At 44.6% G+C, this 27,094-nt stretch overlaps 1 protein-coding gene across 6 annotated transcripts in view; it reads right to left on the minus strand.

The window, feature by feature from the left end:
• Positions 1-27,094, minus strand: part of pde10a (phosphodiesterase 10A) — an 80,732-nt gene that overhangs the window by 18,442 nt on the left and 35,196 nt on the right. For 4 of the 6 annotated variants that reach the window (XM_015944489.3, XM_015944490.3, XM_015944488.3 and 1 more), the window contains exon 2: positions 14,096-14,227. In XM_015944489.3, coding sequence (XP_015799975.3) covers positions 14,096-14,227 — 132 coding nt within the window. Of the gene's footprint in view, positions 1-14,095; positions 14,247-27,094 lie in introns of all 6 variants that reach the window. The other 2 variants (XM_070542352.1, XM_070542351.1) reach the window with 1 other exon arrangement.

Raw genomic sequence — 27,094 nt, forward strand, 5'->3', positions numbered from 1 at the left:
ACGAACCTCAGATGCAGCTCTGTGTCTTTAACACCACCGGGTGTCTGTTAATGTTGTGCTTTTAGTAAACACCAGAGGAGAGTGCCAACACGTTCTTAGTAAACCCACTGCCATGCAGCACGCTCAGAAGTGGACACTAAACACAATAACTTCTGAGTCCCGTGGAGGCTGATTTCATTCAGATGAATCTTTGGTGGGAATTTAAAACATGCATTATATTTTTCAGAGGAAGTTATGCTAAATTATCTTGGCTTTTCTGTTCCTAAAGGAAATATTTTGTACATTATACATGATGGGTGCTTTCATTGATCTGCAGCCATAAACACACAGCCTCCCACAGAGCGGTCGGATAGAAGTGACTCAGCAGTCAGCGTGTGTTGACCCGATGGTTTTGTACTGTATTCAGGATGTACAGCTGCCAAAAGCAGCAGGCCTCGTCTTCCTGTGTGCCACCCTTTCTGCTTACAAAGATGGTGGTTCTGGCTTTTATTAAAGACCAAGTTCACCCATTTTTTTCTCCGATACATTTGCAGTGCTCTAGTATGCCTTGTGAGTCGATCTGTGGAAAAACAGCTCTCGCACTTTTGTTTCAGGAACTAGAAGCGAGCCAGATGAGCGGTTAGCTTCAGACGACAGGATTTGGAGTTTTTTCCTGTTATTTGGTTATCTTGCCTCTGATTGGCTAACAGCAACGTAACTTTACCACTGACTCCATTTGTTTTGCTATGCTGATGTTTTATCTCCAGAAATGTTAGGCCTAGAGGAATTCTGCCGTGTGGTGGAACGGTTAGCTTCTACTAGCTGAGACGTGCTCTGGTTTCTCCTGGATGCTAAACAACAATCTTCCCCATCGTGAGCCAAGACTGTCGAGTTCATGAATGCTAATTTTCAGTGGTATATAGAACTGACTGGCTTTTCTAATCCAAACATTTCCTTGTCTATTGGTGGCCGATGCAGGAAATAGGGGAAGGAGACTATTTTCATGGTTAGCTTTTAAACTCAAAGTGTCTTATCATATTTCAAAAATAAATAAAACATGGTTTCTCAGTTAACTTGGCCTTCAATTAACAAATGTCTTTCTAAAAAGCTTCATAATCTTTTGAAACTTTTCTCTGGATCAGAGTGAGATTTACTCGAACATCAAAAATATTTAGAACAAACTTCGACTTGACAGCTACTTTGAACAGTAATAAAATAAACCATAAATAATTTAAATAAACCTTAAATATCCACTGGACTTTATGTTCTTGGATCTCAACTAGATTTTGTTTCTGTGCAGAAAACCTACTCATAACCAAACATTTGTTTTCCATGTCTTTAATAATTTTTGAAAGAAAATTTAAATTTCTTAGAAAAATAAAGTTTTCCTTTTACTTTGAGGCAGTAAAGTAAAGAGGTGCATTGCTTCATGATTTGTTTCCAGTTAGACTTCTTGTGTGACAGAATGCTAGTAACGTTGTGTTAGCCACTTACAGGTTTCTTCCCTTTCTGGCCCATTTTGTCACTTAAATGTTTTGGATCAGCAAACAAACTTTCAATTTCTGTATAAATACAAGATGTTGTTTTCAACCCTAACCAACCTGATATGTGCAAAACGATAATAGATCCCTAAACCTGATAACTAGTAGTAATAACTGTAATCAAGCATTTGTGATGACTGGTCATAAGTCTCTCACATTACTGGACCACCCTTCTTTATGGAATTATGTTTAAATTTAGCCACATTTGAGGGTTTTCCTGCATGAGTGACCTGTTTGAGGTCAAAGGTCAGACATTCTCCAACAGAACTTTCCATAGAAAGTAGAATTCATGTTTTCATCAATTACAGCAAGTAGTCTAGGTTCTGAAGCAGCAAAGCAGCCCCAGACCATCACACAACCATCACCAATTTGACTGTTGATGAAGCGTTTATGAAACGCGTTAGCTTTAATATTGTGCGGAGACTCATCTTCCACTGTTGTCTCAGTCAATAGAAACGTTTTCCAAAGGTCTAGGGCAGGGGTTCCCAATTTATTTTTCTGAGGACCCCCTTGCTCATGTCCAAGACAAGCCAGGACCCCTAGCCCCAACTCCTACATGCGTACACACGTCTTTATTCAGACACACAGCTGTAAATTATATATGGAGTTCTGATTATACTGTAGGGTGTGTTATTGGGAGTTTATAAATGTAATTTTTACAAATAAATTCTTGCTAACCTCACAATCTCAGCAAAGACAAATTGTGGGGACCCCCTGTAATTTTGTGGGGACCACCTTGGGGGTCCCGACCCCCAATTTGGGAACCCCTGGTCTAGGGGACCATTAACCCTCTGGAGGCAGGCGTTGCAGATTTGCAACATTAACCTACCTACCTGGTTACGCCGCATACGTATTTCATGAGCATTTTTTAACTCAGAAGTACCCCTGAAGGACTTAGTTGTCCATCCTTTTGTCAAAACTTATTTAGAGCCTGAGAGGGTGAAACTGTTTTTCAGGTCTTTGCGTTTCTTTTGGTCAACAAAGTTTTTAATCTGTGGCGATGGTGGCTCTAGGGGTAAGGATTTCCCCTGTTAATTGGTGGGTTTTTGTTCAAACCCAGGCTCCATCCATTCTAGAAACTTCTGGTGGTGGTGGTCAGAGGGACCGGTGGTGCCAACTGTGTAGCTACTTCTCTTCTATCAATGGACCTCAGGACAGCTTTGGCTACAATGACTCATGTGTGTGTGTGTGTGTGTGTGTGTATGTGTGTATGTGTGTGTGTGTGTGTGTGTGTGTGTGTGTGTGTGTGTGTGTGTGTGTGTGTGTGTGTGTGTGTGTGTGTGTGTGTGTGTGTGTGTGTGTGTGTGTGTGTGTGTGTGTGTGTGTGATGTAAAGCACTCGAAGTTGCCTGACTTAAACATTATATAAATGAAGTACTTTCATGCAGGGGCGCAGATGGGAATTTCAAACTGGGGGGGACAAAGTTCCAACGTACCCTCCCCCAAACACATACACACACACACACACACACACACACACACACACACACACACATGCACGTACACACACACGTACACATACACAAACTATTGCAAGCGCCTTAACTAGAGCTCAGTCAGTTTGTGTAATTTCATCCAATGGTTTACGTAAAAACTAACACTATTATATACGTGTTTGAAGCCATTATGCAACAAAGCTCTGCCTGATCAACACTATAAATGATAAATGATCCGCACTTGTATAGCGCCTCTTAGAGTAAGGACTCCAAAGCGCTTTACACTACAGTGTATCATTCATCCATTCACACACACATTCACACACTGATGGTGATGAGCTACGATGTAGCCACAGCTGCCCTGGGGCGCACTGACAGAGGCGCTCCACTATTTAATTCAGTCATTTGTCATTCTTCCAATCAATTACTAACCAAAACCTCATGCTTAATGCAAAACATTAACTGAGTTTCAGCATACCGATCTTCATAGAAAACATAAAAGCCCTAAAAAACTGCACATAAAATATATTTAAAAAACGAAATTCACTTATCACTTAGAGCAGTGGTTCCCAAACTTTTCAGCCTGACCAACAGATGTTCCTTCTTATTTTCACATTATTAAGAAATTTTCATTATATTTGGAAAGTTTTTATTTATATATAAATATATGAATCTCTTTTTAAATTTTATATTTTACTTTTTTTATGATTATGTGGCACACTTGACTTCTTCCATATACTGTAGAACGCAACGACATCTGCCTCTTTTTACGGCTTTTTTTTTTTACATTGTCGCTACGTCTGTCACGTTAGCGGTGTTTTACCATCATTTCTACATCCATCACGTCCCAGACAAGGTTAAACCAACATCAGACCCAACGTTTGGAGCTTGTAAACTCCACACACCTCGTGCAGCACCAGCTGTCTGATGCTGCAGCAGTGTCAATCGTCCCGGCTGGATGAGTGAATTTCTTCATCAGAGTCAATATTCTGCTTCATAATCAGAGTCAGTCATGACCAGACAAAGTGATCAGTCAACAAAGACCAGACCTGCCGGCAATTAAATGTTTTATCTAATATTTGTGCTCTTCATGCTGCGCGCATCTCCTCCTCTCCCCGACTTGGAGCCTCTCGGCGGGAGGCGATTTTCAAACTCTTAAAAACTCCCAAACTTTGCTCAGCCTGAAGGTTCCACATCTCCACTATCTTCTGGTGTAAAGTAGTAACTTCATGAGGGATCATATTTGTAGATGTGTCACGATGGTCGACTGGGTACGGGAGTTGAACTTGGTAAGGATGTTTGACGTCTGGATTATTCGGTAGAGAACTCTGATCAGGGGTTTCAATGAAACGATGACTGAGTGAAGAGCCGGTGCGGCGTCTTCCATATATAGGCTTGGGTGTGACTGGGAGAATGCCGGGAGTTCCCGCGAGGAGCATGCTGGGAAATGTGGTCCAAGATGGAGGCCGGTTAGCTGGGAGAGGCCGGTTTGGGGGCTTGGGTTCGGACAGGATCCCCCGGTCCAGGGACGGCTCCAGAAGTCCCAGGGCGACCTCGGCGGTCCCAGAAGTCAGAGACAAGGGCAGGGTCCAAGATGGAGCGGGCCGGCTCCCAGGAGCGTTCCTCAGGGCCGTAGTCCGCCCAATCGACCAGATACTGCCAGCCCCGTCCCCTGCGGCGAGCGTCCAGGATGCGCCGGACGGTGTAGATGGGCTCACCGTCGAGGAAGCGGGCAGGCGGAGGCGCCGGAGCCGGAGGCGGAAGGAGGGAGGATTCCACGTAGGGCTTGAGCCGGGAGATATGGAAGGTGGGATGGATGCGGAGACTCGCAGGCAGCCGCAGCCGGTACGTGACCGGGTTGATGACCCTTTGCACGGGGTAAGGCCCAAGGAACCGGGGAGCGAGCTTCCTGGACCCGGCATGGACACGGAGGTCTGCCGTGGACACCCAGACCTTATCCCCTGGAGCATATGAGGGACCAGGACGGTGTCGGCGGAGGTGTTGGTGAGAGTAACGGGCGTTAGCTCGGGTTATGGAGGCCCGTGCCTTTATCCAGGCATTCCTGCAGCGCCTCACCAGGGATTGAGCGGCCGGCACCGCAACTTCGGGTTCCTGGTGGGCAAAGACCGGGGGCTGGTAGCCATAGCAGACTTCGAACGGGGACATCAGAGTGGCTGAGGAGGTGTGGAGATTGTGGGATAACTCAGCCCAGAGGAGGTACTTAGGCCACTGCGAGGGTTGGGCCGAGACAAAGCAGCGGAGGTACCGACCCAGTTGTTGGTTTGCCCGCTCCGTTTGGCCGTTGGTCTGCGGGTGATAGCCCGAAGATAGGCTGACTGATGCTCCCAACAGATGACAAAAAGCCCTCCAGAACCGGGCCGTGAACTGGGGGCCACGATCCGAGACCACGTCGACAGGAAATCCATGGAGACGCACCACATTCTCCAGGAACAACTCAGCTGTGCGTCGGGCCGAGGGGAGGCCCGGAAGGGCGATGAAGTGAACAGCCTTAGAAAACCGGTCAGTGACCTTCATGATGGTATTAAGGTCGTTGACTGGTGGGAGCCCTGTGACGAAGTCCAACCCCACATGGGACCAGGGGCGGCTGGGTACCGGAAGAGGTCTGAGGGTACCAACCGAGGCCTGGTTGGATGTCTTGGAGCGGGCGCAGACGTCACAGGCACTCGTATAGTCCTTTACATCTCTCTCCATACGTGGCCACCAGAGAGCTCATTTGAGGAACCTAAGAGTCCGTGAGAAGCCCGCGTGGCCAGACAGGCGTGATGAGTGGGCCCAGGACAATGCCTCGCTGCGACAGGCCGTGGGGACGTAGAGCCGACCCGCGGGGGTCTCTGGAGGCGCTGGATCGTGTCGGAGGGCGTTTTGGATAGCCTCCTCCAGTGGCCACCTCAGGTGGGCCAAGAAACGGTGCTCGGGGAGGATAGGTGCCGGCTCGGACGTGGGCGTTGGATGTGTGAACTGGCGGGAAAGGGCGTCCGCCTTCTGGTTCTTTGTCCCTGGGCGGTAGGCGAGATGGAATTCATAGGGCTCAAAGAAGAGGGCCCAGCGGGCCTGGCGAGGATTGAGCTGCTTGGCTGATCTGATGTGGGTCAGGTTCTGGTGGTCCGTCCAGATGGTGAACGGCTGAGTGGTGCCCAGAAGCCACTGCCTCCATTCCTCCAATGCCCACTTTATGGCCAGCAGCTCGCGATCCCCTACGCCGTACTTCTGCTGGGTGGTGGAAAACTTCCTGGAGAAGTAGGCGCAGGGATGAAGCCTGTCGTCGGGCCCGGCTTGGGACAAGATGGCACCGGCGCCAACATCCGAGGCGTCGACCTCGACCACAAAGGGGACTGCATGATCCGGATGGCGGAGGATAGGAGCCGACGTGAAACGGGCGACTAGGTGTTGGAAGGCCAGAACGGTGTCTGGAGTCAGCCGGAACGGTTGGCTGGGAGGGCTTGGTCGGGTGAGAGAAGTGAGAGGTGCCACAATGGTGCTAAAGTCCTTAATAAAACGGCGGTAAAAGTTGCAGAAACCCAGAAAACTCTGCAGTTGTTTCAGGCTCGTCGGGAGGGGCCAGTCTCTCACCGCCTGGACTTTCTGAGGGTCCATGGTTAGTCCTTTATCTGAAATCATGTAGCCCAGGAATGATACGGACCGCTGGTGGAAGGAGCACTTCTCGGGCTTACAGAACAGGTTATTGTCCAGGAGCCGGGTTAGAACAGCGCGAACATGGTGGAGGTGTTCGGCCTCGGACTTGGAGTAGATCAGGATGTCATCCAGGTAGGCAAACACCCACCGTCCCAACATGTCGTGGAGGACATAGTTTATGAGGCGTTGAAAAACGGCGGGGCTATTGCACAGCCCGAAGGGCATGACCTGGTACTCCCAGTGACTGGTGGGTGTGATGAAAGCGGCCTTCCACTCATCTCCAGCTTTAATACAGACCAGATTGTAGGCGCTCCGGAGGTCCAGCTTGGTGAAGATCCACGCCTGGGAGATGGCGTCCAGGGCAGATGTGAGGAGCGGCAGAGGATGACGGTCTTTGACTGTGATTTTGTTCAGACCTCGGTAATCGATACAGGGGCGGAGATCACCCTCCTTTTTCCTGACAAAGAAGAAGCCTGCGGCACCCGGGGAGGAGGAAGGTCGAATGAAACCCTGCTGGAGGGCCTGGTCAATATATTCCTCCATGGCTCTGGACTCGGCGGGAGAGAGAGAAAAAAGGCGCCCCCGGGGTGGACTGGTTCCTGGTTGCAGCTTGATTTCCATGTCGTACGGGCGGTGAGGCGGGAGTGTGGTGGCGCGCCGCTTGTCGAACACCGCAGCCAGGTCCCGGTAGGGCAGTGGCAGATTGGGCGGTGTTTGGCCAGTGTCACCGTCCGGGCGGTCTGGCATGGATGTAGGAGGAAAGAGGTGGGCCTGGCACTGGGTCCCCCATTCCAAAATGCGGCCCTGGGACCAGGAAATCCGGGGGTCGTGGAGACGGAGCCAGGGAAATCCCAGGATTAGAGGAGAGGAGGGAGCACATATGATCAGGAACTGGAGGGTCTCTCGGTGGCCTTGGACAATCATCTGGAGTGGCTGGGTTCGGTTTTGGATCGGATAGGGTTGGAGGGGCCTACCGTCCACCGAGGTCACAGGCACAACTCTCTCCAAGGGGGTCATGGGGATCCGTAGGCGCTTAGCCAGATCCATGTCCATAAAATTGTCAGCGGCCCCCGAGTCCAACAGCGCGTGCATCTGAAGTGAGGTCTCACCATGAAGGAGGGTAACATGAAGAAGGAGTCGATTTGAAGAGGCGGGGGCTGAAGGTGACCCAGGCTGAGCGACCCCGATACTCAGTGGGTTCCTTCGTTTCCCAAACGTAATGGACAGTTCAGGCGTCTGTGGTGGGAGGAGCCACAATAGGCACAGAGACCCTCGCGCCACCGTCGCTGTCTCTCCTCTGGAGGAAGGTGGCCTGATTGCATGGGCTCATCAGTAGAAGCGGGTCCGGGAGCAGGCGTGGGGGAACGAGGAAGAGGGCCAGGCGCCCTGGATGGGCGAGTGAAGGGCTTGGGCCGAACCAGAACCCGCTGATCCATGCGCAGCGCCAAATCGACCACTTCATCCAGGGTCTGGGGCAGTTCCTTTCCCGCCATCTCATCACGGATGTAGGTTGCCAGTCCCTCCAAGAAGACGGCTCGGAGGGCAGAGTCATCCCACCGCAGCTTGGCGGAGATGGTGCGGAACTCCGACGCATAAGCGCACACCGTGCGCTCCCGCTGGCGGAGCTTTAGGAGTTGTGTTTCTGCTCCCACTTCGCTGCTGGGTGGAACAAAAGTCTTTCTGAGGGCGGACACAAAAGCAGCATAGTCATTGCAAGCCGGTGATTTGGAATTATAAAGCGCAGCGGCCCACTCAGCCGCGTGTCCGGAGAGCAGGGAGGTGAGATGCGCCACCCGAGAGCGCGCAGTGGGGAAGCGCCCTGGCTGGCACTCAAACTGCATGTCGAGGGTGGCGAGTAGACCGTCTGGGCTCCCCTTCTCTCCGTTCCACCTCTCTGGGAGACTAAAGTGCAGCCCCTCTGTTGGTGGAGCGAGGGCTTGCTGCTGGAGAGCATGGAGGGCTGTGGATAATTGTAGGATGAGATCGGTCTGGGAGTTTTGTTTGGTGTGGAGCCGATCGATCAGGGCGTGGAGCTGAATGAGTTCATTTTCCATTTGCTCCGTCTTTCTTTTCATGCGCTCGAACTCCGCTGGATCTACGGACTCAGTCATCCTGTCACGATGGTCGACTGGGTACGGGAGTTGAACTTGGTAAGGATGTTTGACGTCTGGATTATTCGGTAGAGAACTCTGATACGGGGTTTCAATGAAACGATGACTGAGTGAAGAGCCGGTGCGGCGTCTTCCATATATAGGCTTGGGTGTGACTGGGAGAATGCCGGGAGTTCCCGCGAGGAGCATGCTGGGAAATGTGGTCCAAGATGGAGGCCGGTTAGCTGGGAGAGGCCGGTTTGGGGGCTTGGGTTCTGACAAGATGAGACTTGTTAAAGTCAGCAATGAGGCTTTGGCACTTATAATGAGTAAGTCCCAACACTGACAACAACGTACTGAATCTAGAACCAACATGCATAAACAGACAGATCGGTCCCGCCTACTTACACTGTTGGTCTTTTTTAAATACGCAGTAATCGTTGCTTGCCTTTTTCGCTTCATCCTGCATCCTAGCAGCACCCACTTTGGCGCCTCTGGAGTCGGTGTTTGTTTACGTCATGGTGCATTCACTGTAATTGGAAAAAGGAGCTTCAAGCGCTTAACCTCTGATTTTGTTTTCTTTCTGGCCTTAGTTGGGGGGACGGATCGGGGTCGATCTGAATCTGGGGGGACAGATCCCCCCCCATCCCCCACCCTATCTGTGCGCCTGCTACAGCCTGTTACAGCCCAGAAGGCCGAAGGTAGCAGAGTCACTCATCTGGGGTTTTCTGGCCAGAAGGGCCCACCAACCACAGTTAGCTTCAGTTAGCTTCATGTTAGCTCAGTTAGCTTGTAGCTGCATCAGCTCAGAGTTGTTGACTCTACCAAGACCACACTGTGCGAGGCCTGATGCAAATATAACAATACTGTCTGTGGAAAGCAATAGAGACTGCAAGCCTGTGATTGGTCAGGATGTTACTTCCTCTTAAGTTCTTCAGCAGCACCACCATTCCCAAGAACTAGAGTGCCAAAGATACCGAGGAGGAGGAGACACAGGACAGATCAAAGAATGTCTCCAGGAGGAAGTGAACACCTATACAAACCTTCAATAAAAGGTGCACAAAGATGTGCAGCAGATTTTTTTATTTGTAGTAGAAAAATGTAAGGAACAGGTGGTCGATGGCATAAAGAGGTGGAGGAATGAGGAACACATTAGTATGTGTTAAAACGTAAATACACTATTGTGGACCAAAGGCGGGACTGCTATAGTGGCAGAACCCTCTTCAGAAATTCCCTTCGTCCTCAGTTGTCCTGGCGGAAAAGTGCTTAGCTTTTTTTTATTATTATCATTTTCTTGAGCCAGTACTGTATGTGCTAAAATGACCCTTTAGATGGTTAATGAAATGTCACTTAGACCCTCACCACCCTCTGTGGTCAGAGTGCCGGTCTGTTGGAAAAAATGGGGCTGGCATACCCGACGCTGCAGTCTGATTCGAGCATATTTCCTGCATGAACACAGCTGATTTGTCTGATTTATTGATTAATCACTCCTGCAAACAACCTGCAGGCTGAGGACATATTTCAGCAGTTAGATGAAGGTGTTAGAAATACAAAACGCACAGTGAGGACATAAGTTTTGCTTTTGGTTCTACTAAATGGACACTAGGGGGTGCTAAAAGCAGGCCAAAACTGCCAAGCGTGCATTTAAAGTTTTAAATAAAAAATATATATTTTTAGAATTAAAAACTTTAAAAAACATAATAAAATGTTTGATTATTTTTAAAGCTTGTACATAGAGAGTAATGTCTAATAAAAGTAAAGCAATGAAAAAATGAATTCAAAACTAGAGCCAATGTTTGCTAAACTGTTCAAAATAGTCTTTGTAGAGTTTGACAAAGTAACACAGATTGTGTGTGTGTGTGTGTGTGTGTGTGTGTGTGTGTGTGTGTGTGTGTGTGTTTGTTCTAGAGAGGCCACTGATGAGTTTCAAGGGGGATGAATGCAGCAGAGGGTGTGGGATCTTTTAATTATCCCGTGATGCAGCGTAAAGTGAAGTAAACATAGCCACTGGGACTCTGATCAGGAGAGGTGTGATGATCAAACGACAGCAGCAGGATGGATTCTGGGAAGTCACGTTCAGGCGATCGCACAGCGGATCTGTTCTGTAACGCTTTAAGATCATTAAGTCGTATTAACGATTGGAAAAAAACACATATTGAGTATTAAATTAATCCAAAGCTAAATAACAATGAAAATCCAAAAGACAGCAGAATCTAGGTGTTCTGATGAGACACATAAAGAGAAGCAGATTAAGATCAGTAAAATCTCTGAACAGGAAACCCGTTTCTGGAATAACTTGCTGCAACATAAATTTTGCAGACACACACACTCGCACGAGCCTGTGTGTACATGCTCTAACTGATTTATGTAATCCACTGTTGTCCGGACCGTCACATGATAAGTGAGAGCAACAGCGACTGCAGGGATTGCTTCCAGGAAGCTGTGTTTATCTGAGTGACGATCACATGATGACAAGTCCTGCTGCTGCTGCGCTCATAAAAACACATCAGGTCCATACCTAAAAGAAATAATTTAAAAAGTGTAATTTAGAACCCAAAACATGGATTTTAAGGAACCAAGAAACAAGCTGCTATAAATTTGAGTGGATGTATACATAGGGAGGAAGCTCCAGTGTGGTGCCAAACGGTCTGGTCATCATAAACTAAACTGAAGGGGAGGATTTAGTGATTTTACTGACGTAATGTAAAGCTCAGCCCAGAACGTCACGCATTATAAGACAGCTGCAGCACTGATCTGACTTTCCTTTAAAGTCTGTTTCAGCATCGTCTCGGTATTCAAGGATCATGTTTGATCCAATTTTGCAGATGAGCAACAAATGTGAAAGACCATTTTGTGAACATTAGCAGCAACAATGACACGCTTGTACTAAACATGGAGTATTTTGTGAGATCCATCCTCCTGTGAGGACAAAACTATGCAAGTCCACTAATGCACAGCATGTGTTCTGTTCAGGGCGCATTTGCAAATTCTAGCAGTAGAAAATAACCCGCATTTTTACGCACATTTTTGGAAAGGATAGCGTCATGCGATCTCTTGGCATTTTATGTTTTGCCCCTTTAGACAAAAAGATGCTTATTAGAGTAAATGAAAAATAAATGTGGCTGCTGCCACTAATATTAACCATCTGTATGATAATTAAACATGGCTGATCAGCTGTTTCTACTTTCAGACAATGAACGTGAATGGTATTTGCTGACGTACGAGAGTAATCACATTTCCTGTTGAGAATCAGTTGTGTCCTTTATAGTTGTATTTTATTTTAACCCACATGTGGAAACACCAGCGATGTTCCTGAACAGAAACAGAACCACTTGGTGTTATTAAACATTTGAGCTGCATTTTCTATAAAAATAACGTTTCAGAGCATCTTAAGTCGAAATGTGAACTTGAATAATATTGACATCCAATAAAACTTTTAAAGGAAACTTATTGTATTGTTTTATAAATATGTAATAGTCCTACAGTCAGTAAAAAATGTTTATGAAGTTTTTTGCACTAAATCTCTCCCATAAAGTGTTGTCACCAGTTTTTTTCTTGACATTTTCAGTACCCTCCAGAATGAGCCGTTTCAGGGCTCTGTTGCTTTAAAAAAAACAAGCTGGAGCTGACCACCCCACCCATGCAGTTATTGGTTGGTATGAGGGAGGTGTTTGGAGTAGAACCTCTGCACCTCCAACCTGGGGAGGTGGTGGTGGGGTGTTCTATACTTATTTCCCCAATTGTGAAGTCACAACAGGGACTTTTTGAAACAGCTGGTTTAAATTGATGCATTTTTTCATGTTTATTTTTTTAGAAGCAGTAGAGAGTTTGGTTTGTGGGGCAATCACAGCCCTCTATCTGCTTTGTGGGCCAATCAGGGATGATGTGACAGAGTGGAATAAGATGGCGACGGCTCGTTAGAAACTGCTTTTACATCAACTTTTGACTATTAAGACTTGGGCTTTATTAGAGTCAGGAGCAGATAGTTATATTTAAGTCCTTTATTTAGAAAAGTTATGTATTTTTGCCTTCTGCAATAGCGGACTGCCTCATCCGTTGTGGTGAGTGTGTCGTGTTGTTCGTTGTCCAGTAGCATATGAAGATTATTTGAAGGACAACGGTGGAACCCGCCTTACAACCGAGAACCGTCAATGAAGCATTACCAGACTAAATAATAGTAAGTAATCTTTATTTATATAGCACTTATCACAGACATAGAATCACAAAGTGCTTCACATAGATCAAAACAAAATAAAACTAAGTCATAAAATCATAATGATCTCAAAACAGAAATGTGTTATAAAAAATAAAGTCATAAAATCAAAATTCTGTCAAAACAAATAATATACAAATAATATATTCATTTAGTTTGGCTTGCCAAACTAATAGATACCAGTAATAATAATTTAAAAAATGTTTCTGATACGTAATATTATTGTTCTGGCCAGACGACACATCCTCTCACCAAAAATAACATTTGTAAAATTTCTCATTCTGACTTCATGCCGGCATGATCTATCAACATAATGGATAATGGTCTCCATGTAATATCTGTCAAACTAATCACACAGTCTGTCTTACACACACACACACACACACACACACACACACACACACACACACACACACACACACACACACACCCACACCCCACTCCGTAAGCAGTTTGGACCGCTTTCTCGGACGAGTGTCTCTGTATGGCAACAACAAACATGGAATACCTCATGGAGAAAGCAGCTCCAAAATGTGACGAATCTCTCTCATGCCAGTTTCCTACTCCAACACACCCAGACCCTGAGCCAGCACAACCTCCTCACCACCACCAACGCCGTCCCCGCCCCTCCCCTGGGCCCCCTTCGGCCGGCTGCATGTCTCTGGAGGTCGTCTCTGACGTCAACAGCTCGACTGGGCAGAGTGCCAGCCCTGTGGGCCCTTGATGGATGTGGTTGGTCTTAGAAACAGTCTGCTGTGTACGGAGCGCCCGACACAAACTCAATTCGGGCCCCTCAAACACATCCAATGGGGGTAAAGACGGGACAGGCCTGCTCACTCTCGCTGTCTTTCGCCGATCACAGGTTTGGACAATTAAAGGAAGACATATGTTAAGTTATTTCTGCAAAAAATATCCAGGATAATAGATAGCCTCAAGTCTGGCCAAGTCTTTGTTCTTCAGAATAAAGCCTGCATTTGCGGAGCTAGTATGCGATCATAAAAGTTAGAAAGTAAAGCGTTACAGAAATTACAGTTCTGCATCAGTGTTGCCAGCTGAAATCTGCTGATCCAATCAGAATGTCACAGCGATCCCGAGAGCTGCTGCAGTGTCTGCACGTTTGCATGGTTTTGTGTGTGTGTGTGTGTGTGTGTGTGTGTGTGTGTGTGTGTGTTAAAGGTTGTACCTGAAGCCCTGCTGCTTGTCTTCTTCTTCAGCCATCTGTCCAATGTCTCTGCACTCACACTCTCCAACACAAATTCATCCAGCATCTGCGGGTGTAGCGAGAGGTAGGCCTTCACTTTCTCATCTGTCAAACCTGCAGATAAAAAAAACATCTGCTGGGTTGCAGGACTTGTGACTATGCAAATAATTGGAAGAGACAAAAAAGGTGTAAGGGATTGTAAGTCTAGATTGTAACTTTAAAGAGCGAACAAAGACAAAAAGAGTTTGTTTAGCTTTTTCCTTTGAGGGGAGAGCTGCAGCAGGTTTCAGCTGAAGCCTCCGACAGGCTCACTTATGTTTACTGTGAAGCTTTATCTCAGGGGATGGGAGCCCCCAACAGAGGCAGGAGGATAAAGGAAGACTCAAATGTGCTTAATAGGCAATTAGGTTCTTGAGAGCTCACTAAGTGCTGCTGTTTACTGTCTTTGTTGTCAGGGAAAGACGCCATTTGCCAGACCATCGTTGAGAGACGGCTGTTTTTAATGCAGCGGCCGGGCGACTGAGAGGCAGCCATGACACACTCGGGAATCGTCATGTTTGGGTCATCCATGCACATCCACCATAGAGCCACAAGATACATGCTGTGTGAATCTCCACTAGTCTCACAATTCAGTTCAATGTCAGCATGCATCACGATTATCTCATACGGATGTGTTTTCATCGATAAATAGAAGACGTTAGATATTTGCTTTTTAAAATCAAAAACGTGTCAGACACAACATGCCATCCCCCAAAAGCTCTTCATTCACAACAGTCCTACGGAAAATGTAAAAGTGCAAAACATTTTACTCATTTAAGATTTAACAAAGTAATAAAAATGTCTGTTAACTCATTCAACATCTTAGGCTGTGAGAAAAAACATGTTCTGCAGATGCTAACAAAATCTTAAAAGAAAAAATACTGAAAACCTATTGGATATGTCCAATTCTGCCTTCCATGTAGTTAATAAAATAACTAATGGATCCATATAATAGCTTTAAATGTCTTTAGAGATATTTATGCAGCAGTTCCAGGGCGTAAGAAATAATTAACATCAAAATAAATGTTTGGCTTAGTTTATTTAGTTTGAAATATTGAAGTATGAATAAAGTTCTGTTTAATACAGAAAATACTAAAACATAAAAAAAATCCTAAACATCCAATAATATCTATCCATTCATCCACCTATCACAGTTAAGAGCTTGAGATGATTGTATTTACGCACATATTTATGATTAATGTAAAATAATTTAAAATTCCATCTAGGTGGATTGTACTATCATCCATGTCACAAATTCATGATGATGATGATGATGATGATGATGATGATGAACTGCAGTATTTTGGCCCTACTGCTTTCTGTGTCAGTTTCCTGACTACACAGGGAAGGGGTTTGGCCCGTCTCGCCACACAAGTGAGATAAACAGAACACCAGCCAGCAACCACGGTGAAAAGCTCGCTGAAACATGATCAAACGTCCCCAAATAATAAAAACCGCAAAGCCAAATGCAGATTAGAGCAGAACATTTACCCAGAAGTTTCCTGATCGAGCAGACGTGTGAGACTACATGTAATGACCGCTTAGAGATCTAATAGCGGCTAATGCTAGCGGGCTAGCTGCTTGCACTATAATCGATTATGGTGTGCTTCTTCAATAATTCATAATCGTTTTTGTCATCATCTTGGTGCATCAATTATTAGATTATTTTCCTCAGCTCTACAAGAACCATTTGAGATCAGAGTTTTAACAAACAAAAAATTATCTGGTCCCATAAACAAAACCTCACAGACACAACAATGCATGAATGCAATGTAAAAAAAACTTAGAATGAAATAAACTAAGCTCACTGCTTTGGTAAAAATGTGATTAAAACCTAGCCTGACAAGCCCTTCTATAAATATATAAGTATTTAGTATGGCTACGTACGACCCAGGGCTGAGTCGTAGGGGCGGAGTCTACTGTTGTCTGCTAAAGTGAAGAGCCTTTATCTGCACATGTCTCAAAGAAAAGCCCAAGTCAGAATCATCCAACGTTGATGTCAAAGCCGTGTCAAAAGAGCACTCATTCTGAGCCGCCATCTTTGTTGTTTTGCTCCGTCGTAGCTCTGCCGGTGCTAAACCCGCTCAACGTCTCTTTACAAACATGGAAGGCTGCAATTGGCCGGGTCTAAACTTAGCCAAGCCAATGGCAGACCTGCTGAGGCTACAATGGAGCATGGCTAAACCAACCTGCAGAGCACGCTTTTGCTAATGCTATGCTTTGTCTAGATTTGTTTGGCGAATCAACATCTAGATGCCGTTCATGAAAAGCAACAGCAGCAATTCTCTTTATGCTGCTACGCCCACTTTTCATCTTAAACACAAATCAGTGTGTCTCTTTGGAAAAGCTAAATTCAGAAACTCTAGGGTCTTCTTTGATAGTAAAGCATGCAGTAAACATAAAGCCAGAACCTCACTGGAACTGTGGTTGGTGAAAATTTGGAGACGTAAAAATTATGAGAAAGAATGCAAATCTTTAAATGGATTCACACCAGCTTAGTGGGTACAACACTGTTGCTGCAGTGAATGTGATAATATGACAGAGGCCTATTTCACTGTCAAAAAAATGCACAAAATAGTTACATTTGTGCAAACACGCACACTTTCTTAAATGCATCTTGCTTTACTTGCAAATCTTCCATTTTTCATTTCCAATATTTGCTATTATTTTTTAAATCAATCCCCACTCTTCTCCAACTCCACTGATTTCCCTCTTTCCTATTCACTCACTCTCTCTCTTTTAACATTTTTTAATCACAATTGTCTATTTTTGCTTATTTTAAATATATTTTAACCATTTTCTAAATTATTTTTTTTATTTTTACATTATTTGTTTTTGTGAAGCGCCTCATGATTTTTATCTTGAGAGGCACTATAGAAATGATACTTTCTTCTTCTTCTTCTTCTTCTTCTTCTTCTTCTTCTTCTTCTTCTTCTTCTTCTTCTTCTTCTTCTTCTTCTCAACGCTGTCACAGTTTCTTGCACTTTTCAACTTAAGGAAATGAAATTCTGGAAGGTTCCAGACAGATGCCTGGAAAACCTAATGATGACTTTAGGATTTAAAACATGTTCTAAATCCCCTAAAACTCAGGTAAAGAGATTACAACCCCCTGCACATCTCATGAATACTGCTTTCAATTACTCACCATTTGCAGCCCAATCAGCTACTGGTTTAAATTCTATACCAACGTATAACGACAACCAACAGCCTTGATTTGTGTTTTATTTTGTAATGTGCTCAAACCAAATGCCTGATTACTGACGGCAATGATGAAGACCAACTTTAGCCGTGAATCACAGCAGAACACACACTGCACTAATATCAGTGCACTAAAACAGATGCAGATGATCAAACACGTTTATAAGGTTGGAACAGGATGACAAAACCGGTTCTTAAATCCAGTTTTAGTTTCGCTAAATCTAAAATCAAAGCACCTCTCATTTTGGTGAACGCTCAGCAGCTAAGGACAGACTTCAATCCACCCCCCAAACAAATGTGTAGGTTGACTGGGTTTGTGGTCCCAGGAAAAAAGAGGCAGCAGAGCTGGGGGCGAGTAAGGAGTTGGTTGAGGATGCTACAGTCTGACGCTGTCCAGACACGAGGCACGGCTCTCCAATAGAGCAATGCCTCACGAGACTACTGGCCGGCTCTGACGCACATCGGCAGAATAAAGCTTAATAAATCAGGAAAAGAAAAAAGTTAAGGGGGGAGCGGGGTGAAGGTAGCTGCAGGGGACAAAGAGACACATGGAGAAAAACTAAGTTGTCCTATTTGAGACACAAAGAGTGCTCTGTGATCAGGGACACAACAGGAGGAGGAAAAAAAGATGATAAACAAGGATGCTGTGTAAATCTATGAATACAATTTTTGTGTCAAAGGACACCCAAAATTATGGAGCAATCATATGTGTGCACATGAATAAAAATAGTCAAACGTCCTATATCCATGGGGCAAGAACAGCTTTCCGGATTCATCCTCTGTGTTCAGAATTACAGAACAAAAAAACTCAAGAGAAGAGAAAAGAAACCCTTTTTGGCTTTTGTGCATCATCTTCTATACAGTTCTGACTATGTTTGTGTTCATTTCACCATGTACCGTCACCATCTGATGTAAAGCTAGACCTGTATCACATGCTGTGGTCCAGAGTGGTTAACCCCACTGGGAACCACACGTGCTTGCTGAGTGAGAGGAGCGACTCCGGCGGTAGAAGAAAGAGCTTAGTCAATGATTTGTTTAAGGATTACTTTCCATTTTGTTCAACCAAAGGAACGTTTTCCTCCACCTTTTTCTTCTTCTATGGTTAAACGGGACGTGGCGACAACCAGAGACGTTTAATCTGTGCTATTTCTATCTTCGCTTTATTATTTGTTGACATAATTTTCATTTCTAACAACACAATCTATTTCATGTATATTTGTTAAAGTTTTACACATTAAAAACCTTAAAATATTACTTTAATTAATTATGTGGTTTAATACATTCTCTTGAAATACACACAAGTGTGTGTATCTACATATATATCATGTAGTATATTATGAAATTGTAGGCATACTTACTTAAAGCACTTAGAAAAAGTTTAACACTAATTTTATGTATTTAAAAATAGCTTTTTAAAAATAACCACTTAAAAGTATATATTAAGCCTTTACAACAAAATAAAACAGCTTTTAATTCAATAAAATGATACTTTATTCAGTTAGGTGCCTTTTAATGTACATATTGATATGTTATTTATTTTAGGGATGCACCGATACCACTTTTTACCAAACCGATACAATACTTGGTTCTGAGTACTCGCCGATATCGATTACAGGTACTTCTAGTACACAAAAAAATGCAATGAATTGGAATACAGGTTTTATTTCCTTCTCTGCTTTCAACAGGAAAAGACTGTGAGGTAGATAAAAAATAAAATATATTAATAGAAATGATCACAAAACACAAGTTACAGTGAAGCCACTTTCAGGCAACTGCATTGGTATTGCTTCCTGGTATCGGTTAACTTTTACTGATACCAGTGTATCGGTGTCGGTGCATCCCTCATTTATTTATTTAAAAATATTTACAAAGAACAAAAGTATAAATATCATTAAAAAAGAAATCACCCCGTTATTAGCTTTCTGCAACATTTTAGCTGGAGTCTAAAGCTAGAGGTCAGCTCAACCTGCCCACTGTGACTCTAAAGTTAGAAGAGTGTGTCAGTGTCTTGATCCTGACGACAGCTGCTAATCGAAGGTGAAATCAGATGTTTAACACACACTAAGCAGAGTGGTTAACCCCTTTCAGAACCACGTGCTGTGGAACATGCACAGACTTGGTCCCGGGTCTCATTCTCAGACCTCAGCACTACTTTCCTTCTCACTTGGGCAGCCTTGCAGGAGAGAAAGGAGTCATCCTTATAAACAGAAAATGTTTCTGACTAAAACTGCCATGGAAAAAATGTCCGACATGTTGAACAAACAACTCAAGAATGAAGATCAAATCTTCATTGTCTGAGAAGTTTGGAGAAAGGTTTCTAAAAGACTTTCAGCCGGAGTCCTTCGGTCTTCCTTGTTTACCCGACAGTAAATTATCTGTATAATGTAGACTGTGTACAGTACACAGCAGGGGATAATAGCCATTTCTTAACACGGTCGTGACAAGTTAAACAGTGACAGAAGAAGTAGTAACTGGACACTAAAACTTATTTTCCTTTCAATCTGGCTCAAGTCAAAATTTAAAAGATCTCTATCAACAAACTGTTTGTTACAGGCAGACTAAACAGGAAAGAAGATAATGATCACTCACTCACGTTGGAACCGTTTGATGTGCAGTTTGGGTTTTTCAGCCTGATGTACGTGAACACTATGGGCTGTAGGCCGCTCCAACACTGACACACTAACCAATAACACTTCCATGCCAGCCGGGGTAAGCTATTGCTGGTAGTGTCTCATAATTAGCCCCGACTGCAAAGGCTAGCAGAACATCACTCACTGTTGGAGGAACTTTGATCGTCATGGCGATCAATTGCCAGTGTTCAGAAATCTTCTCAGGAACACTAATATTGAAACTATATAACACACTGAATGGTTGCCAAAATAAGAAAAATAAATGAAGTGATCAAGAATAACCTTCACTTTTGTGAATGAGTGTTGAGGGGATCTGTTTAAGTGGCCTAAAGATTGAGTCTCTGCTTTTTGCAGATGATGTGGTCCTGTTGGCTTCATCAGAACATGATCTCCGGCTCTCGTTGGAGCGGTTCGCAGCCGAGTGTGAAGCAGCTGAGATGAGAATCAGCTCCTCTAAATCTGAGACCATGGTCTTGAGTCGGAAAAGGGTAGAATGCCTTCTCCAGGTCAGGGATGAGGTCCTGCCCCAAGTGAGGGAGTTTAAGTATCTCTGGGTCTTGTTCACGAGTGAGGGAAAGATGGAGCACGAGATCGACAGATGGATTGGTGCTGCATCTGCAGTGATGCTGGCGTTGTACCGGTCTGTCATGGTGAAGATTGAGCTGAGCCAGAAGGCAAAGCTCTCGATTTACTGGTCAATCTACATTCCTACCCTCACCTATGGTCACGAGCTTTATGTAGTGACTGAAAATACAAGATCGCAAATACAAGCGGCCGAAATGAGTTTTCTCCACAGGGTGGCTGGGTTCTCCCTGAAGCCTGATTCATGCTTCTCCGTCTGCGTCAGTACGGAGACACGCAAAGCCGTTATCCGTCCTTGCGGGCCTGTTGGAGAGCTCCGCAAGGACGTACGGAGTCAAGCTCTCTTTTCTAAACATCCGTCCGTCGAGACGGACAACGCAAGCTTGTGATTGGTCAGGACGCCGCTGTTGTCTACAGCACCGCCATTGCTCCCTCAAAAACATAAAGAGAGCCGAGGATAACTAGCAGCAGACACGGAGCAGCTTGAAGAAAACCTCGCGAAAAAGCTCTAAAAATATGAATGTTTCATTCCCGTGTGACTGGAGGAGTGAAAAGATGCACAGCAAGCGTTTTATTTGTGGACGGAAATGACAGGAAACGTGGGTTTAGAGGTGGCAAACACATGAGGAGGTGAAGGAGAATGAGAGACAAATTTGTCTGTTAAAAAGTCTCTTATATACAAAAAACATAATGTAAACACACTATCTTGGACCGGATACATGACAGGATACCACAGAACAGCGCTACGCCCTCTGTTGTCCTGCCGTGGAATTGCTTTGCAACACTCCCCAGGAGATGGAGAAGTATGAGAGCAAAACGCTTCCGTCAATCTGTGCGTGTCTGTTCCTTGTGGAGCTGATGGAGAAGCATGAATCAGGCTTTGGAGATAAGGTTAGAAGCTCGGTCATCCGGGAGGGGCTCGGAGTAGACCCGCTGCTCCTCCACATCAAGAGGAGCCAGTTGAAGTGGCTTGGGCATCTGGTAAGGATGCCTCCTGGACGCCTCCCTGGTGAGGCTTTCTGGGCACGTCCAACCGGGAGAAGGCCTAAAGGAAGATCCAGGACTTGCTGGAGAGACTATATCTCATGGCTGGTTAGGGAATGCCTTAGGATTTCCCCGGAGGAGCTGGTCCAAGTGGCTGGGGAGAGGGAAGCCTGGGCCTCCCTGCTTAGGCTTCTGCTTAGGCTACTACCCCCGTGACCCAACCTCGGATGGATGGATGGATGGATGGATGGATGGATGGATGGATGGATGGATGGACAGACGGACTGACTGAGGGTCATGGAACTTCTGGATGTGACCACAGAGGGATATTTGATTTTCAAAAATCAATACATTACCAAAGTTTGCCGCTGTTTGTGTACTAAACAAATACATCTTTTCTCGTTTCCATACATTTCTGACAGACACAAATGGATGTAAATGAATGTGGGCAATCAGTTTTTGCCCTTTTCCACCATTCAGATCAGCTTGACTCTACTCTACATGGTTCTGGTGGTTTTCCATTACAACTGTAAGTTGGCTCTAGTGGCTGGGCTCGTCGTAGCAGGGCGGCACCCAGAGTTTGAACGGTAGATGATCGGTACGGAAGACAAAAGTAGCGAGAGGCAATCTGTACATAACACACAAACACATCACAATGCAACAATGAAGGGCACGGTAGCAATGTTGAGCATCCTGCTTGGTTGGTGGCTTTTGGCAGACTCTGAAAAGACCCAGAACACACAGCAGGCAGCAAGATGAAACGCTCTGGAGCAGCCAGCGACTTCACTCAGTGATCGACAATCTCTGACATCACCTTTTTGTCCCGTCTCAGTACGCTCAGGAACACTTAAAAGGAGGTTTGACAAAAGGGGCAGCAACCTTGTACCTGTTACTAGCGGAAACACATTAAACCAAGTCAAGCTGTGCTTCGTGGGCATTGTTAGAGAAGGCTCATATGTCCCTGAAGACTTTTTAAAACCATCAACTTGAAACAAAAATGTTAGAGAAAGGGAGATTTTTAAAGCTTCTTGTCCTGTAACTTCTTTTGGCCAACTATATAAAAGAGCAATTCCTACGAATGGGTGATTTTTCTCCAAATGAATCAGTGCTACATCATGCTAAACCCACCCAAAGCTAAGACTACTTTCTAGATGTGTTTAAGTATCATCAGATATCAATTAATTTGCATGATTGCATTTGCGGTCACTTTGCAGTCTGGACACAAGACGGGTGAGCATTTCCTGCTCTGACTGGTGCTGAGAGGCTGTGAGAGGACAGGGCTGTCTTTGAATATTCAGGAATGGACTGGCAGGGCCCAAAGCAGCATCCGATATTTAATGAAATAACTCGATTTTTCAAGTCTCCAGTAACATTAGACACAGCTCTATGTCGGTAGGCTGATGTTAGGACCCTTTCCTCTTTCACTTGTGAGTAATGTTACCACACCTTTGTGCCATACTTGTGTCCACTTTCAGAACCACTTTCCAGGCCATTTCAGGGACAAACTGAGTATCTTAACTGGGGAATGTACTGACCAAAGGCCCGGTAGAGTCTCTGGGCGAGACTTGTGGGTAACTCATGCTGATTGGATGTAACTCAATAGGAAATTATATCGGCAGACGTTGCCAAATAAGCAGAATTTCTAAAACTAGAAGAGCTGCTTGGATGTGGAATGAAATTTAAAAAATACATTTAAAAAAGAATCAGCACTGATGCTGCGTCAAAGTCCCCATTTCTAAACTCCCAACACACAATAATGAGAGGGAAATCCCTCCACAAAATTGTCATTTACACCGTTTTATGGTCTACTACAAATGTTGCTATTTTTGTTTTTACCCAGGTAAACGGAAACCACAAGCTTGTGATTAGTCAGCACGCCACTTCCTTTAAATTCGTCAACAGTACCGCCATTCCCCTCTCAATAAAAAACAAATAAAACCAGATATCTAGCAGCAGACACGGCGCAGATCGATGAACATCTTGCAGAAAAAGTCCGATGATATGAATGTTTGTACATCCGTGACTGACGGAGTACAAAGGTACACAGCAAACTGTGTACCTTTGTACTCCTCAGTGCGACTGAAGAGGTGGAGGAGAATCAGGGACAAATTTGTTTATGTATTTTAGACTTTTTTACATAAACACAATATAAATAAACAATAGTAAACGACCAGAGATGTATGACTGCTATGGTGGCAGGATACCCCCAAAAAGCCATCTGTTGTCCTGGTGGGGAATTGCTTTACAACACTCCCCAGGCGACAGACAAATCTGAGGGGAAAATGTCTTGTGCACAACCCCGAACCTGAGCTGACAGACGATTATGAATCAGGCTTTAGATTTAATGACAGAGAAATTTGGAGAATTGAGAAACCCCCCCAAAAAGTTGCGTTTGCCAAAAGTGTTCAAAACAAACAAACTTTTATCTTTTTTTTTTCCAAGTGTGTCAATTAAATTCTCTCTTTCACACAATCATCTTGGCAGGAGTTGTGTTGTTGTGTGTGTTTCTAACTGCCTGATGTCAGGTTGGCAGATGTTTCAGAGACTGACTCAGACTTGGGCTTCCTGAGGAAAAGGTCTGAGTTCATGCAGTGATGTATTGTTGCATAACACTTATCTTGACACCACACCCAGGGACTGGGAAGGGAAGGCCAAACCAGTAACTGTCTGGGTCTGGGCGCTTTTAACATCCAAGTTTCACCATAAAACCACGCTTTGTTTGACAGAAAATACATTCATAAAAAGCACAGCCAGATTATTCATACAGCGTCTGCATCGGTTTGTGGTATAAACGTGGAATTTTAAGTGTGAAAATATGTAGAAACTGGCTAAAAAAAAAGGTGTCTGAGAGTTGCAACATATGCATACGATTGTTTTTATTAAGGAAATCAATTTGGCATACGTTGACTTTATATGGAAAAGTTAATAGCTTGTACAGATGCTGTAAACAGCAATTCACTCCAGCTTACAATAAAATGTTCCCTCAGGAGGTTTTTTAAACCTTGTGTTAGCGCACATGTTAGCACAGCTACTTCGTAGTGTGTGAAGGCAAACAGAGGTATAGAAATCTGAATGATCATACATCATAAAAGGCACTTCACACTTCAGCATTTGCCAGACTGAGTGCACACCAGGGGGAAAGTCGGATAGCATTTCTGATGTTACGTCTTAGAAGAGAAAACCCCTCTTGTGAGAGGAAAATTTTAAGCACTTCTCAGAATTAAGTCATATCTCTGTGCAGCTGCAAGTCTGTCTCATTTAACATTTAATTTGAAGAAATTCTGCACAATTCTTCAAACTGTACCCTTTGAAACAAAGACCACAATGTGCTATAAGTAAAAAAAAAAAAAAGGCAACTCACGAATCATTGCGTCTTCTGGGTTAGGTCGTGAAAACATTACTTCTGGACATAGAAACCAATGATGCTGATGTAAAAATGACTATTGTTCATTTTAGCTATAGATTAAATGCACAGATTTCTTTGAAGGGATGCACTTTGCCCACTGACTTTCTTTAAAAAAAGATCCTGTGCTGATTGATCTTTTGAGAGCTCTTATACTCTATGTCTGGGGCATTTTTCCACCAACACCAAATCTTAGCTCTTTATTTGTAAAACAGACTGAGTTGCCAACTAAAATCATTGTTTCCTCATAAGGTTTATTTAAACACATCCCTCCAAAAACATTATAGATGAGTAGCCAGTTAGCTTCCTTCCTAACCTGGACTACCCTAGCAGGAACCGAAATTTAACGAGGTCTTTCAACTGAGAGATGATTGCACGTTAAAAGGGCCATATCAAGGAAAATCCACTTTTTGGAGCTTTTGTTAAGCTGCACTTGCCAGTATGATGTTTCCAAACTATTACTGGTAAACTGATAAAAATATAAGACCTAATATGTATATTTTGTTTATTTGTTGTTGCTTTCTTTGTTTATTAAGCCAGTGTGAGTCACTGGGAGCATTGGCGGCGCGGAACATCACAGCTTCAAATAGAATCCATCTATGGGGGTTGGGGGGGTTCAAACCAGCCACAACGTGCCCACTTTCAGGTGCCACCCAGAAGCAGCATGCCATGCTGCGCAAGCTAGGATCGGGTTTTATTTTTGCTGTGAGCCACTTCTGGGATGTGACAATTTCTGCAGTTAACATAGTGTCATGGTCTGCGTCTTTCCCCATGTGTCTCCTGATGTTCTCCATCCCTCTCTAGATTCCCCTTTTGTGTATCATAGCGCCCTCATGTGTCCTTTGTCTGCATCTCATTTATGTGTCTGCTGTTTGTAGCCCTTCAGGTCATCCCCAGCCCCTCCTGTTGTAGCTCCTTCCTGATTTTCTTCATGTTCTCTTAGTCTCCCCACCATATTTCTATAGGTCTATCATTTCAGTTTTGTGTGTGTGTGTATGTCCTTCTCCAGCTCTGTGTGTGTGTGTGTGTGTGTGTGTGTGTGTGTGTGTGTGTGTGTGTGTGTGTGTGTGTGTGTGTGTGTGCGTGCGTGCGTGTGTGTGTGTGTGGGTGTGTGTGTGCGTGTGTGTGTGTGTGTGTGTGTGTGTGTGTGAGTGTGTGTGTGTGTGCGTGCGTGCGTGTGTGTGGGTGTGGGTGTGTGTGTGTGTGTGTGTGTGTGTGTGTGTGTGTGTGTGTGTGCGTGTGTGCGGGTGTGTGGGTGTGTGTGTGCGTGTGTGTGTGTGTGTGTGTGTGTGTGTGTGTGTGTGTGTGTGTGTGTGTGTGTGTTTGTGTGTCCTTCCCCAGTCAGGTCCGGTGTCCTCCCCTGCTCCTTCCTGCTACACCTCCCTGATTAGTTATTGCCTTCACCTGGTTCTCTCCCCACACACCTGCAGCTCATCTGCCTCCCATTATCTCCCAGTCTATATAAGCCCTGTCTTGTCTCTGTGTTGTGTTGGTCCATTGTATTTGTCAGTGTTGTTTTGGTGCTCTGTGTGAGCCTCCTGTCCCATCCCCAGTTTGTGCTCTAAGTGAGCTTTGTTCTCATTTTCTGGATTTTTGGATTTTGGCTCCCTGCCTTTTGGATTTATTTTTGTTTCATCCTACAATAAAAGGATTTTACTTTATATCAACTCCTGCCTCGTGTCATCCTGGGTTACTGCATTTTGGGTCCAAACCATCCTCGCAACGTGACACATAGGAAATCAGCAGTGTTGGGTAAGTTACTTCAAAACTGTAATGCATTATTTATTGTTACCCTCATTTTAAAGTAATTCATAACATTAAAATATTACGGATTTTAAAATGTAAGGCATTACACTACTTTTGCATTACTCTAAGTTACTTTCACCAAAACAACTTCAATATGAATCTGGTGATGTGACGCTCAGTGAGCTCATGACATATGTGGAAAGTGATGTGCTCGGAGCTAGGGTTGCTGTTACAGTCAGATATAATAACAGTGCTTTAAAATTATAGTTTATTAAATAAAAGCAACAATAATCTGTACTCTCAGCACGCTGCCATCTTATAGGGCCATCTGAGCATGGAGTGAGGTGGTGGGGCCTCCAAGCCCATATTTGCCTTGGTCCCCAATTGCCTTGATACGGC

This window comes from Nothobranchius furzeri, chromosome 12 (assembly GCF_043380555.1).
Source record: "Nothobranchius furzeri strain GRZ-AD chromosome 12, NfurGRZ-RIMD1, whole genome shotgun sequence".
Lineage (NCBI taxonomy): Eukaryota > Metazoa > Chordata > Actinopteri > Cyprinodontiformes > Nothobranchiidae > Nothobranchius > Nothobranchius furzeri.